The sequence below is a fragment of the Saccopteryx bilineata genome, chromosome 12 (genome assembly GCF_036850765.1).
Source record: "Saccopteryx bilineata isolate mSacBil1 chromosome 12, mSacBil1_pri_phased_curated, whole genome shotgun sequence".
Classification (NCBI taxonomy): Eukaryota; Metazoa; Chordata; class Mammalia; order Chiroptera; family Emballonuridae; genus Saccopteryx; species Saccopteryx bilineata.
Window position 1 is genome coordinate 45,850,598 of NC_089501.1, and position 14,410 is coordinate 45,865,007.

Sequence of the window (14,410 nt, forward strand, 5' to 3'; positions counted from 1 at the left end):
TATACTTTTCTGTAACAGAAAAGTTAAGTTTTTAATTTGCCTGTATCATTTAAAAAGGTATCTGTTTTGGACTTCCCAGATGTCACTCCTAATTTATTAAATGTAACGTTTGAATATGGAGTAAGTACGGCCATAATTAAGAGAAGCGGTCATATGATAATTTGCACCTGCATGATCTGCTTTTCTTCTTAGCATAAATAATGTCAAACCAACCAAGATACTATCTAATAGGCCAGAGGACTGAGAAAGTGCTGTCTCGGAAACGCGGCCACGCCACAGGGGCCACGCAGGTGTGGACAGGGGCTGCAGCCTCGCCACGGAGTCAGGAAGAGACGTGCAAACCGAGCCAGGAGAGAAACGGGGCTTGTGAAATAGTCCAATTGCTCTTTGTGTTATTTTCATTTTTCCTGAGATGATGCTTCTATGGATAAACTGCTTATTTACACAGTAAATCGTTTCCAAAGACTTGTGTTGCTTTATAAAAGTGCATAAAGCACAGTAAATTAAAAACCGGGTTAAAAATAAGGCAAGGACGAACTACAAAGCTGCAGCCGGTGACGAGCACACAGACAGTGCGGAGCTGTCCGCTGCGCCCCTGGTCTCAGTCCCTTCCTCTGCTTGCGCCTCAGCTCCTGTCTCTGTCAAGTGTGGGCGATGAGTGTCGTGTGCAGAACAGTTTTGTTTCCACATGTGTTCTTAGCAGAGGAGTCAACACTCCATTCAGCATGTATTGATCTAGTGTCTCCACAGGGCTCATGTTTTAGTGAGAGGAACTGAAACAAGAGAAGTAGACTGTGTCATATGTTGATAAGTAATATAAATAAAAACAGAGCAAACAAGAGGGTCGGAGAGCACGAGGTGGGAAGCAGAGGCGAGCAGTTAAAACAAGGCGGTCAGGAAACCGCTCACCGAGATGGAACATACGGACAAAGACTTTGAAGAGATATTTGGGAGAGGGTGCAATGTGGGAGAGGGTGAGCCTTCCAGGCGGAGGGCTCAGCCAATGCGAAGTCTCTTAGTTTGGAACATGTCTGTTGAGATCATGTTAGGAGTAAGGAGAGGCCAGGAAGGACAGCTGCAGGAAGAAAGGTCAGAGGGACCCTGAGAGGCCAGGTCATGGGGCCCTTCCGGTCCTCAGCAGGTTTTGCTGTCTTTCTAAAGGAGACAAAAACTATCAGTGGCGGGAGGGGGTGCGGGGAAAGGGGTGAGCTGAGGACTGGTGTGATCTGACTTCCATTTTTATAGGACCTCTCTGGCATGGAGACTATTCAGGAGGTCACTGATATCATCAAGGTGAGTGGTCACGGTGACTCAGACCCAGGTGACAGCCCTGGGGGCAGAGGTTGGATTCTAGAGCTATGCTGAAAATATGTCTGACAGGTATACTGATGGGTTAGATAGAGGGTAGGAGAGAAAGAGAGGAGTCAAGAATGCCTCCATGGTTTTCTGACCAAACAAACAATTGGTAGGGTAGAGTTGTCATTAGCTGAGATGGTGGACAGTGTAGATTTGTAGGGGAACAGGAGGTGGCTTGGACATGGAAATTTGATAAGTCTACTGACCATGCAAGAGGAGAAGTCTACAAGTTGGATTTCTCTCTCAAACCCTGCTTCTGTATCTATCTAGATTTTAGGAGGAAAATCCAGGCTGGGGATACACATTTGAGAAATATCTGTGCTGGGATGGTATCTATGGCTGTGGAAATGGATGAGATGATTATCTGATATAGAAAACATCGAAAGCTAGACATTTTTTAAAAAGGTTAATAAAGTTAAGTACAGAGAGATGATGCACAGCTCTGTAATTATTTCCTCAGTTCCTCTAGGAAAAGCAACATGCATGTCATGAACAGGAAATGCAGGAAATGGCCAGCGTGGCCCCAGAGCAGCTCTCCCGGCAACATTACCATGTGGTCTAAATTGGCCCAGGTCTGCTTGAGTTCCTGCAGCGTGCTCGTGACCACGCCGGAGACTTCTTCTTTCTTGTTCTGAATCAGAGCAAGGCCATTTTGTTCAATTTTCTCTATTTCTTTTTCTTTTGCTTTAATCAAATCTTCTAGATCCTGAAATATTAAAAAAAAAAAAAAGTCATTTTAAATTGTTCTATTATGGTGTCCTGAAATTGAGCCATTATAGTCTCATATCCTAAAAATCTCTTACTAATCCAAAGAGCTTATCATTCTCAGGATAGGGTCTCCCCAGTGAGACTTCTTCCTACATTTAAATTATTTAAATAGTCTTTTTTTATTCTATGATAAATTAGCATACCTTTAAAAGGTAAAATTTGATTACCTAATAATACATGCGGAAATGACATCGTGTAATTTTTTTTTCAAGAAGCTACGGGAAAGAAATAGTGGAAAATGGTAGCATAATTATATTCTCAAATTCATGTATCTTGGTGTCGGAGAAATTACCCGGTCCTAGCATATAGGGTAAAATGCAACAGAACGGTATTCCATGCCCCAGTATCTGAGATTTAGTTACATTTCTGCTACAATCAAGCTGTGGCACTTTGGGTAAGCTACAAATATCCTCTGTATCTCAGTTTCTTCAGAATGTCTATTATCCTTTATTTCTCCCTAAAATAGTCTGATTCTATGTGATTCGAAAAAATTATAGGCTTTTTTCATGAATCAAATCCTCATTTTCTTTGGGATATGCATTTATCACTGTCAGTATGAGATGCTCAAAAAAGAAAATAAAATGAGGCAATGACCTGGAGATCATACTTGACCATACAGCATAATCTTAACTTATATTTTAATGCCATTTGAAATTTTGGAGAGCTTTGTGAGGCGGGCTCTGACTGCAATCACCACTTTATGAATAAGCACATGGGAGAGCATGTCATACAAGCTGTCTCAGGTGTCAGAACTGGTGAGGCTGAAGGTGGACTCGGAGCCCAGCCCTCTGAGCCAACTGCCGCCAAGCCAAGGGCCAGAGGCAAGTCAGCTGGACATAACTCGTGCAGAAGACGTCAGTCCCATGGTGGGGTGATGTGAGAAGCCATATATCAAAGCATAGTTACAATCTCAAATTCAGAAGTACACCTCCAGAACTAGATTCATAGACCTTGGAGGTTAGAGTGAAGACAATTCCAAAATATGCTAAGTTTAGATAATGTCTCAACTCTGTCAAAAAGCTTTCCACCCCTCTCTTATGATCCACGTATGGATAACAAGATTGGGACTGGGTAGTGTTATTGATAGGGTATAGTGAGGAGCCCAGTCCCTGCTGTGATACCTACAAGTATTATACCTCTTTTATTTTTATATGTGTGGTTCAAACTTTTAATCACTCTATAGCTAATTTATAAAATAAAAATAATAATATATTTGCTTACCTCAAAGGGCTAACATTATATAAATATATCTTTTAAACTGTTAAAAATTAAGCAAATGTAAGAGTATTATTACATGTAAGAGTATTAATTTACCATGCTTGAGTGCAAAGTTATTTATTTTTCTCTCCTTAATTATCACAAAACTAGTTTTAAATGATGTATTAATTAGAAATTTATGCATTTAGTAGCCAGAAGAGATTTGTGTTTTTAATATTATTCTTTAATTCCATTTTATAATTCTGTCAGTATTTTGACAGCTTAATTAATCAGAGAATGAATACAGTGATTACTAGGGTTATAGGTCCATTATGCACTATAGAAAACATAATTAACTTTAAGGATATTTTTCTGAAATATTACATAATCATAAATAATCCTTCCAACATATATTTAATACGATTTTAAAATTTAACCGTTGGAATTAAGTTTATCCTCATTTTTCCATAGATGTTAGTAAATTAATGATCCATTGCTTAGAAACACACCTCTGCACATTTAGATTGTCATAAAAGCAAAACCCAGGAGGGGAACAGGACTGAGGTCTACAGTTTTGTGCAAAATGAAGGTGTTTTCTTTTCATTTCAATAATAAAAGATGATTTTCTTTCCCATCAATGAAGGAAAAGCCAAATTTAGTCTTTTTTGTTATAATGAATCATTCTTAATTTTGAATTAATTCATAAATATCACTTATGTTGATTTAAATTAATAAATCACCTCTGAAAGAGTGGAAAAATATTCAAAATGATTAAAATAAAGTAAAGCTTGGAACCAGTCACCAATTTAAGTATGCTGGCTTGAATTTCACACTTTGGTCCAGAGGAATGATTTCTCAAAAATGACAATAAATTTTGAACAAGGTTTGTGGTACTGCCAGATAGAACATGCCAGGTAGGCTATTACAATTAATACGTGATGCCCCAAAATAAGTGTGTGGGCTACATTTATTCTGTTTTGTTTCAAAAACTGACTTTTTATTTGAAATCACAGATTGGCATTGGTGTAAAGATCCTTAAACCACACTTCAAGCTTTCCTTCCTGACAATGCCTGATGTGACCCTCTGACAGACAAAAATTTTGGGTCCAAAAAGGAATAAAATCTGCCAAATGTCTGCTACTTTTTCCAGATAGCAATGTCTCTCTTTATTAACTAGAAGATATGTCCATGAAAAGTAACAAAATGGCAATGGAAGAAAAATATAAAGAAGAAAAAAAGCACCTGACCAGGCGGTGGCTCAGTGGATAGAGCATCGAACTGGGATGCAGAGGACCCAGGTTCAAGATCCCGAGGTGGCCAGCTTGAGTGCGGGCTCATCTGGTTTGAGCAAAGCTCACCAGCTTGAGCCCAAGGTTGCTGGCTCAAGCAAGGGGTCACTCAGTCTGCTGTAACCCTCTGGTCAAGGCACATATGAGAAAGCAATCAATGAACTAAAGTGCTGCAACAAAGAATTGATGCTTCTCATCTCTCTCCCTTCCTGTCTGTTCCTATCTGTCCCTCTGTCTGACTCTGTCTCCATCACAAAAAAAAGAAGAAAAAAATGCTTAGAAAGAAAAAAATGTAGGAAAGGAGGAAGAAAAAAAAAGGTATATTAAGGTATTATTTCAGTCTTTTAATAGTAAAGTCTATCAAAACAATATAACACAGAAGCACCAATCCTGTTAATGTCAACATGTAAATAAATTATCTTTCTAATTTTAATGTAAGTGTTTTAACTTAGGATCTCATCAAGAGGTAGAACTTCTCATCCTTCAAAGTAAAAATTTGAAAATCTGGCTTATTTGCACAAATTTAGATTTGATGGTCTAAATTAAAAACACTACTGGTCCCTGGAAAATGTGCAATGTGGTGATGCATGGTTTTGGTCTTCTGTCTTTTATACACCCACCCTCAGATGGGAAGCATTTTTTAGTCTCAAGGTATTTCTCTATATGATGGTTTTCTGTGCCATTTTTACGCATCCTCAGAATTGCAATCCATTAGTTTGTCAGATCAGCATATGAGAATCTGCTTTTCCTCGTCTGAACCAAAAAGCTTTAAGAGCTTAATTAGACCTCAGTCTACATGTACCATGCAGAAAATGTGCTGTCTGGCAAGATATTCATTACTGAAGACCTTTCTTTCTGATGTCTGGGATATAAAAACAAGCTTTGGGGGAAAGAGTGTTTCTGCAGAATTACTTCCCAGTCTACATTTCCTGTGATAAGTTAATACTATTAAGAAAATAGTACAGCCTGACTTGTGGTGGCTCAGTAGATAAAGCATCGACCTGGAATGCTGAGTTGCTTCTTCAAAACCCTGTACTTGTCTGGCCAAGGCACATATGAGAGTTGATGCTTTCTGCTTCTCCCTCCTTCTCTCTCTCTCTCTCTCTCTCTCTTTCTCTCTCTCTCTCCTCTCTAAAATGAATAAATAAATAAATAAAATTAAATTAAAATAAAAAAAAAGAAAATAGTACAGACTTAAGAGCACTGAAAGCACGTGAACACTGCTGGATCTCTGTGGAAATAAATTAACTGGAAAAAGACATCCTACAGACAATTTAGGAGACTGTTATGGGCTGAGCGTTAAAAAACATTACGGGATCATTGTTAGACTTTTTGTGGAGATACTATTATGGTTATATTATCAACTCTAAAAGTCGATTTTTTAGAGCTACGTATTTTAGCATGCAGGAATAAAATGCCATGGTATCTGTGATTATGACATCTTCAAGAAGAAATAATTCAGGCAAATATATCAGAATGTTGATTATTATTAAAACTGATGATCAGTATATTGGGGTTAGCAGCATTCTCAGCTTATAAGTGTATTTGAAAATTCTACTTTCAAATTTATAAAAACAGGTTAAAAAAAACTTTATAGTTCAAAAAACTCTATAAACTCACATAACCAGATAATTGAAAAACTCTATAAACTCACATAATCAGATAAATTTGTAACCAAATGCAACTTTTTTCAGTATGTAGCTCAGAGAAATTTGTAATTAAATGCAACTTTTGGCCCTGGCCGGTTGGCTCAGCAGTAGAGTGTCTGCCTGATATGTGGAAGTCCCGGGTTTGATTCTTGGCTGGGGCACACAGGAGAAGCACCCATCTGCTTCTCCACTCTTCCCTCTCTCCTTTCTATCTCTCTCTTCTCCTCCCGCAGTCAAGGCTCCACTGGAGCAAGGTTGGCCCAAGCACTGAGGATGGCTCCATGGCCTCCGTCTCAGGCACTAGAGTGGCTCCAGTTGGAATGGAGCAATGCCCCAGATGGGCAGAGCGTCGCCCCCTGGTGGGCATGCCGGGTGGATCCCGGTCGGGCGCATGTGGGAGTCTGTCCGTCTGCCTTCCTGTTTCTCGCTTTGGAAAAAAAAAAAGCAACATTTTTTGGTATGTAGCTCTCAGTTCTCAAGAACTGCCAATTTCTGTGGTATATGCCATGAAATTGTGAACTAGAACCTGCCAGCCACTGGACCAGTTACCTGACAGTCCTTCATTGCATTCTGAACTGAAGCCTGGTCGCCAATCCGAAGTTGTTGCTTCAGCCTCTTTTCCTGGGTTTCAAACCAAGTTTTCATACATTGTACATTATTTTCATATTCTGACCAAGATTTCAATAAACCCTCCAACAGCTGAATCTGAACAAACAAAATGAAATGAAATTTGCCATTTTATTTTATGTTCCAGTCATTGACAGGCCACTATTTCTCCAAACTGAGAATTCTTAAAACACAGTCCATTGTATACATGATTGAATATGAATGAACATTTCAAAGTGGGAACCAAGGGCTAGTGTCAGGAAGCAGGAAAGAACTTAGGTGTGGGGATTGCCGGGGCGGAGGTGGGGCGCGGGAGAAGGGATCAATGGTGATGGATGAGCATTTGACATTGTATGTGGGCTGAACATAGAATGTGGTGTACACAGGTGTGTTGTAGAATGAGATGCCTGAACAACCAATGTCACCCCAATAAACTCAGTTAAAATAAATAAAAAAAAAAAGAACGTGACTCATCTTGAAGCAAAGGCAAAAGGAATGAAGAGGCATCTTTCAAAAACAAAAACAATATGAGATATACAAAGAGTGGAGAAGGCACAGGACAAAATAATCACCATGCCTAAGGAACATTCGGAGCCACGGGGCCTTCTGTGGCTCTCTCTCCAGCAGCCTCTCGAAGCCCAGTATAGCTGTATGACTCACGTAATTCATTTCCTTGATAGGATGGACCTGTTCTTAAAGTCTTCATGAAATGCAGCCAGCAGAGGCCACTCGGCTTACCTTCTCAGCAACCAGACCCTGCAGGATTTGCCAGCTTTTATTCATTGCTCCAAGCTGCTCAGCAAAATCGGTCTTGTCGCCACGCTTGCTCTCCACGTCCTGAGTGCTGATCTGCAGCACCGACTGGTTCACGAAATCAACTGTCAACTGTTTACAGTTGAGGTCTATCTTAAAACCCTGAAGAGAGAAGGGAGGAAGTAAGAGAGCCACGTCAGATGTTAAATGGCCTCTATATTAAAAAAATTTTAAATACTTTATTTATTCATTTTAGAGAGGAGAGAGAAGGGGAGGAGCAGGAAGCATCAACTCCTATATGTGCTTTGACCAGGTAAGCCCAGGGTTTCGAACAGGCGACCTCAGCATTTCAGGTCGATGATTAATCCACTGCGCCACCACAGGTCAGGCAAGTGGCCTCTATTTTATCAGGACTTGGAAAGCTTTAAGTAATCTTAAAATTAATATCATAACTTCCATGATTTAGCCCAAATGAAACAATCTATGTGCATTCTTATAACTTATTATTTCTAAAAGCTGACTATATAAAAAATATAGAAATATACTAAGTATAAATTAAATTTATAACTTTTGAATTTATAAAAACATAAAAAACTGAATATATACTATATATATAATATAAATACATATATATTTTAGGCAATAGTCTTACTCTTAGACATCTGTCTAGTCACTATGTATGAAACATACTTCATGACCTGATTTCCATCACTTGAGTTTTTGAGTTCCTTCCAATAAAATAGTTCTAAAATACGAAAAGTTAAAAATAAATGTTTAATTACCTTATATTTCTGAAGGAATTCATGAATTGCTTTGTAACCTATAGAATTCTTTATCTCCTCTTCATCCTTTTGAATGACATTTTCCATGAGGGAAATCCAAGTCATGACTTCGCAGATGGCATGGCGAGAAGGTAGCTTATCCATCTGGAGCTGCCCAGAAAGAGAACAGGTCACAAAGACTAAAATTCAAACCTAATTTATTGTTAACCTAAAAACCCTACATGAATTCTTATTAATGTACCAACACAGAGATAATATTTCTTAATAATATTTTTGGATTCTAACCTCATTAGATGTTTGAATTAAACATTCGGCAAACACTGAACAATAATAGTCATCTTATGTTCACTTGATATCCAATACTATAAACATTGTACAAACATTAACTAATTAATCAAAACACCAGCAAGAAGAAAATATTATTGTTATTTGATAGCTAGTTTTATGACTTTAGAAAAACTTAACTACAAAATATTAAACAGATGTATTTTATTAATTATCTTGTAAAATCTTGGTATATTATGACTCAGAAATGTTAAAAGAAGAAGGCAAAATACCATACTAGCAACTATCATTTTCTAGAGTTTTGGCACTCTAATATTTATTCCTATGAGCATAGCCAATTTCTTCAGTCTTAGACTAAAATAGACTTAGAATTCTGATTCTTACTTAACGCATTACACATTCATGCAGACACTTATTGTAATAATTTAGACCGAGGAACAAAAGCAATCATTTTAAATATTCATGGGCTTCTCTGTGGTGCAGAACGATACAGAGATAAATACGAGATGTTTCTTGTCCTCCAGATACGTACGGCTGATTAGTAGGAATAAGAAAGCTACATTAAACACATCTACCACACTTTGTGTGCAGTGCTAAGTCCCAAAGAGAGAGGAACAGAAGATATCTGGGAGTTCAGAGAAGGAAAGCCTGTTTCCAGAACTGACCTCCTCTTCTATTTCATAAGCAAATGCCAGTTGCTGTATTGTAGGTAAGACTACAGGTCTTTTTTGTTTTATTGACATATTGTTATTAAATCTTCAGAATGACCTACTTTATGAGGTGGATGTAGTTACCCACACTTTATTCACAAGAAAACAAAGAATTTAAACAAGGTCAGACAGGGATCCTAATACACACACACACACACACACACACACACACACAAGCATGTGTGTGCACACACGATAAGAAGTCCTTGGCATTTCTGAAATAAGATATGACATTTGTAGATATGACATTTGTGGAATAGTTTACTTTTAATATGCAATGCAACTGACAGAGAGAACAGACAAGATGCCTAAGGCGAAGCTGACTGCAGTTTGCGAACAAAAGCAGAGTAGTGTAGTTTTCCATCACTACTGCTTAGATCAGTCATTACCCGTTAAAGCAAGGATTCTTTTTTTTTTTTTTTTTTTTTTTTTTTTTTGTATTTTTCTGAAGCTGGAAATGGGGAGAGACAGTCAGACTCCTGCATGCGCCTGACCGGGATCCACCCGGCACGCCCACCAGGGGGCGACGCTCTGCCCCTCCGGGGCGTCGCTCTGCCACTACCAGAGCCACTCCAGCGCCTGGGGCAGAGGCCAAGGAGCCATCCCCAGCGCCCGGGCCATCTTTGCTCCAATGGAACCTCGGCTGCGGGAGGGGAAGAGAGAGACAGAGAGGAAGGAGGGGTGGGGTGGAGAAGCAGATGGGCGCCTCTCCTATGTACCCTGGCCGGGAATCGAACCCGGGTCCCCCGCACGCCAGGCCGATGCTCTACCGCTGAGCCAACCGGCCAGGGCCAGCAAGGATTCTTTCCATACCTGGTGGAGCTTCTCCTGCACGGCCGGGATGTTCGTCAGCAGGTCCGCCCACTGGCCATCGATGTGTGACAGCTCGGACCGCAGGGCGGCGGTGTCCACCTTCTTCAACCGGAGGAGCTGGTTTCCCGTGCTCAGAACCGACGACTTCAGCGAAGACTTGGCATCCACTTCTTTGGAAAACTCCTGGAAGAGGCAGCAAAGTTCAAATCAGGATGCAATAGCCAGACCCTTCGTTTAAGGAAAAGACCAATTTATTTCAGAAACATGTTTTCTTTACACCTTGAAGGGGTATTATAATAAGCATTCTAGAGAAAAAAAATCGAAGGCAGCATACCCTTGCCCGGAATGGAAGCCAGCAATGGAGCCAGCCGTTACCCATAACCTGGTCAGAGGCAAGGCTGAGCCCTAGTATTTTGCATAATTATTCAATACACATAGTAAACATTGACAGCTTCTTTAGAACTTGTTTTGTGTTAAGCACACCCATGGACAGCTGCTTTCCTTACCACTACTGTAGGTCTTATAAACAATAACTATGAATCGAATTGTTTTAAATTCTCACCAGGAAAGCATTCAGGTGATCGCGGACCATTTCCAGTTCTTGAGGAACTGTCACAGATTGCTGAGTCCAAAATTCTAGCCTGTCTTTTGCAGACTGTAACCAGTGAATTAGAGCTGCAGATTCACTTTGATATCTGTAAGTATATTAATGAGCTTATTAAGTAAACATTCAGTCTGTGCTTTTTTTTTTTTTTTTTTTTTTGAGAGAGAGAGACAGGAAGAGAGATGAGAAGCATCAACTTGTAGTTGTGTCACTTTAGATGTTCATTGGTTCATTGATTGCTTCTCATATGTGCTGTGATGGGCGGGGGTAGAGGGGGATGTTCAGCCGAGCCATGACAGCCTTGCTCAAGCCAGTGATCTTGGGCTTCAGGCCAGCGACCATGGGATCATGTTGAAGATCCCAGGCTCAAGCCAGCGACCTTGTGCTCAAGCTGGTTAGTCTGCACTCAAGCCAGATGAGCCTGTGCTCAAGCTAGGACCTTGGGGTTTTGAACCTGGGACCTCAGCTTCCCAGGTCAATGCGCTATCTAGCGCACCACCACTGGTCAGGCTCTGGTCTGTGTTTTCTGCTAACTCATGTTATTCGTTAGTTAATAAAATTATATAGATTTCAGGTATACAATTCTATAATATATCATATTGTGATTTCACCACCCAAAGTCTGCCCACTGTCACCATTTATCCCCTTTTCCCCTCTTCTACCTCTTTCCATCCCCCCTTCCCTTGGATAACCACCGTGCTGTTGTCTGTGTGCCAATGCTAATTTTAAGAGGCACGATCGATTTGTGAGAATAGTGCCCTTAATATTTCCTTAATATTTATGCCTGATGCAAGTCAGTTATTCCAAGTTTCAGCTTTCCCTTCTCTAAGCTAAAAATAAAAAAGATATTTCCCCTATTCCTTTATGTTGAAGCTATTCGGACAGTATTAGATGATTGTTATTAAAAGTGCTTAGAAATAAAGATGGCATAGAAATAGTGCATTTCATCATATGAAACCAACCTCCCCTTCTCTTGCATAGTCCCACTGTCCTTGAGAAACTGCATGTTCTCAAGACTACTTTCTCTTCTTTTTCTCTAAGGTTTTACTGTGACCACCCATGGGCAGTGAGTAGACAAGGGAAGAGGACAGCTCAAAGGTAAGGTGCCTGCCTGCCTCCCTGTCCACTTTTTTTTTTTTTTTTTTTTTTGTATTTTTCTGAAGCTGGAAATGGGGAGGCAGTCAGACAGACTCCCACATGCGCCTGACCGGGATCCACCCGGCATGCCCACCAGGGGGCGATGCTCTGCCCATCCAGGGCGTCGCTCTACCGCAATCAGAGCCATTCTAGCACCTGAGGCAGAGGCCACAGAGCCATCCTCAGCGCCCGGGCAAACCCTGCTCCAATGGAGCCTTGGCTGTGGGAGGGGAAAAGAGAGACAGAGAGGAAGGAGAGGGGGAGGGGTGGAGCAGATGGGCACTTCTCCTGTGTGCCCTGGCCGGGAATCAAACCCGGGACTTCTGCACGCCAGGCCAACGCTCTACCACTGAGCCAACCGGCCAGGGCCCCGCCCACTTTTAATTACATGCTTACACACTCATACAAGAATCTAATTGAGGGTTTTGTGTTTGCCTTTATTTTCCAAACTAGGTGATAAGTTTCTGAAGGGACCACATCTTTTTCAAGTCCTGTACCCACCAGCCTCTTCAACACTCATCTAAAAAATATGCAAAGTAGTCATTGTATTACCTGGTCCAGTGTTTCAATATCGTTTCCAGTCTGTGAAGCTCCTTAGACACTTTGTCGGTGTTAGTCAGCCAGTGTTCGCCAAGCTGATTTAGCCGGCTTTCTAGGTCCGAGCAGCTGATGGACATCAGCAGTCTTTTCCCATCATCTAACACCTGATACAACTTGGGCTGGTACTCATTAAGGCTGGATTTCAAATGCTAAAATGATTGAAAATACTGGGTCAGAAGTCTGGATAATGCAACTTGTCTTCCTAAGAATGATGATTTCTCTGGCACCCACAGTGTTCCCATTATCCTTAGTCAAACTTCAGTTATTTGCACCCAGGCAATGCTAGAAACATTGAGATGTTTCATCTACTATACCTGAGTATAGATGTCCTTTTTCGTAACTTTACATGTGTTTTAAACTGTCTATCATTTTAAGAATACTGTGATACCAGCATAAAGTACAGAAAATTCATGGTGGAAACTGAGTTTTCAGAAGAGCATTCTTTCATCATAAAAACACTTTTAGTGCTCTATTATAAAATTCCGTATTATAATTATTTCAAGATAATGTGACATCGGTATAAACTGCAGAAAATGCTTGGTGAAGGCTGGATTTTCAAAAGGCACTCTCATTAAAAAAGAAAGGAAAACCCTTCTTATATTCTATTATAAAACAAACACTTAAAATTTATGTGCTTTCAACAATGTCAGTAGCCTGAAATCAAAGTAACAGTACTTAATAAAATGTCTGAGTGCAAGTTTGTTTAGATTCCGTTCAAACCATGGAAAGTTTCAGAAGGGAACGTGGCGAGTTTCCACAGTGAGACGCCCGGGGGACGCTGACCTGGTAGAGCGCAATCCGGTCGATGAGCCGGTCCTCGCTCTCCTCCACCAAACCCACGCTGGGGATGTTACTCTCCACCACCTCCAGCTGTCTGCTGAGCTCCTGCTGGTCCTCCTCCAGACGGGACCACGTCTGGAAATGCAACATCAGTCTGTGAGCTAGCGAGCCCCCATTAAGGAACAGAAGTCCTCTCCGCATGCAAAATAGGCACTCGATAGATTCTCTTTCAAGTTGTGTCGGGGATGTTTGTGTTGGAGGTTTGCTTTGGGAGACAAAGGATGGCTTGGAAGCCAGGAATCAGATGGTGACCATGAAAAGCATCGTAAACAGTCTGCGGCATCTATGACTAACTAGCAGCATGAGCAAATTACTCAACAAGCATGGACAGGATTCTCTACTTCTCTGAACTTCATTTTCAACATTTAAAAACGGGGATAATAATACCTACATAGTCCATTTTAAAGATTAAATAGAACAATGCGTCCCCACACCTGGACACAGTATGTACCTGACACGCATGGTTTCATTCCGTGCCATGGTAACGATGAAGACGTGATTTAACTAGAAGGGACGGCGTGTTTACTTCAAGTAGTAATGAACTGAATACACGAACTACGTTTGCAAATTAAAAAAAACAGACATTTAGGAAATATGAATATATAGCATAAGCCTTTGACTAAGGAGGACTCTCAAGTGACTTATTCCTAAATTCAGATGTTTTTATTTTGTTTTAAAATAGAAAAGCTTATTTTCAGTCATTTCAAGTTTGTTTTAAATAATTTATAGCGAAGGCCAGCAGTTTTACAGCCTGACTATCAAAGCCTCATACGTCACCCTGTCCGGTCTGACGTCAGTCTTTGGCCAATCCTTGTCTAGCTGGCACATGGGGTGGCAGAGGCTTTATCAGAATGCAAATAAGCCCAGTGGGGACCAGGACACACGGACAGGACGCTGAGTCTGGAAGGGTTCCAAGGTCATAGGAGGCAGACCGCAGGAATGAACATGTCCTGCCCTAACGGCCTGTCCGTCCGCAGCAGGGGGCCTGCTGCAGGGAAGGTGCTGCGCGGGGTGGGGGTCT

General features: G+C 40.8%; 1 protein-coding gene across 2 annotated transcripts in view; it reads right to left on the reverse strand.

The window, feature by feature from the left end:
* The window catches only part of SYNE1 (spectrin repeat containing nuclear envelope protein 1), a 445,623-nt gene that overhangs the window by 87,471 nt on the left and 343,742 nt on the right, over positions 1–14,410 (reverse strand). For both annotated transcript variants that reach the window (XM_066248218.1, XM_066248216.1), the window contains 8 exons: positions 13,333–13,464; positions 12,502–12,698; positions 10,771–10,903; positions 10,209–10,391; positions 8,401–8,550; positions 7,604–7,780; positions 6,809–6,964; positions 1,907–2,062 (listed from right to left, as the gene is read on the reverse strand). In XM_066248218.1, coding sequence (XP_066104315.1) covers positions 1,907–2,062; positions 6,809–6,964; positions 7,604–7,780; positions 8,401–8,550; positions 10,209–10,391; positions 10,771–10,903; positions 12,502–12,698; positions 13,333–13,464 — 1,284 coding nt within the window. The remainder of the gene's footprint in view (positions 1–1,906; positions 2,063–6,808; positions 6,965–7,603; positions 7,781–8,400; positions 8,551–10,208; positions 10,392–10,770; positions 10,904–12,501; positions 12,699–13,332; positions 13,465–14,410) is intronic.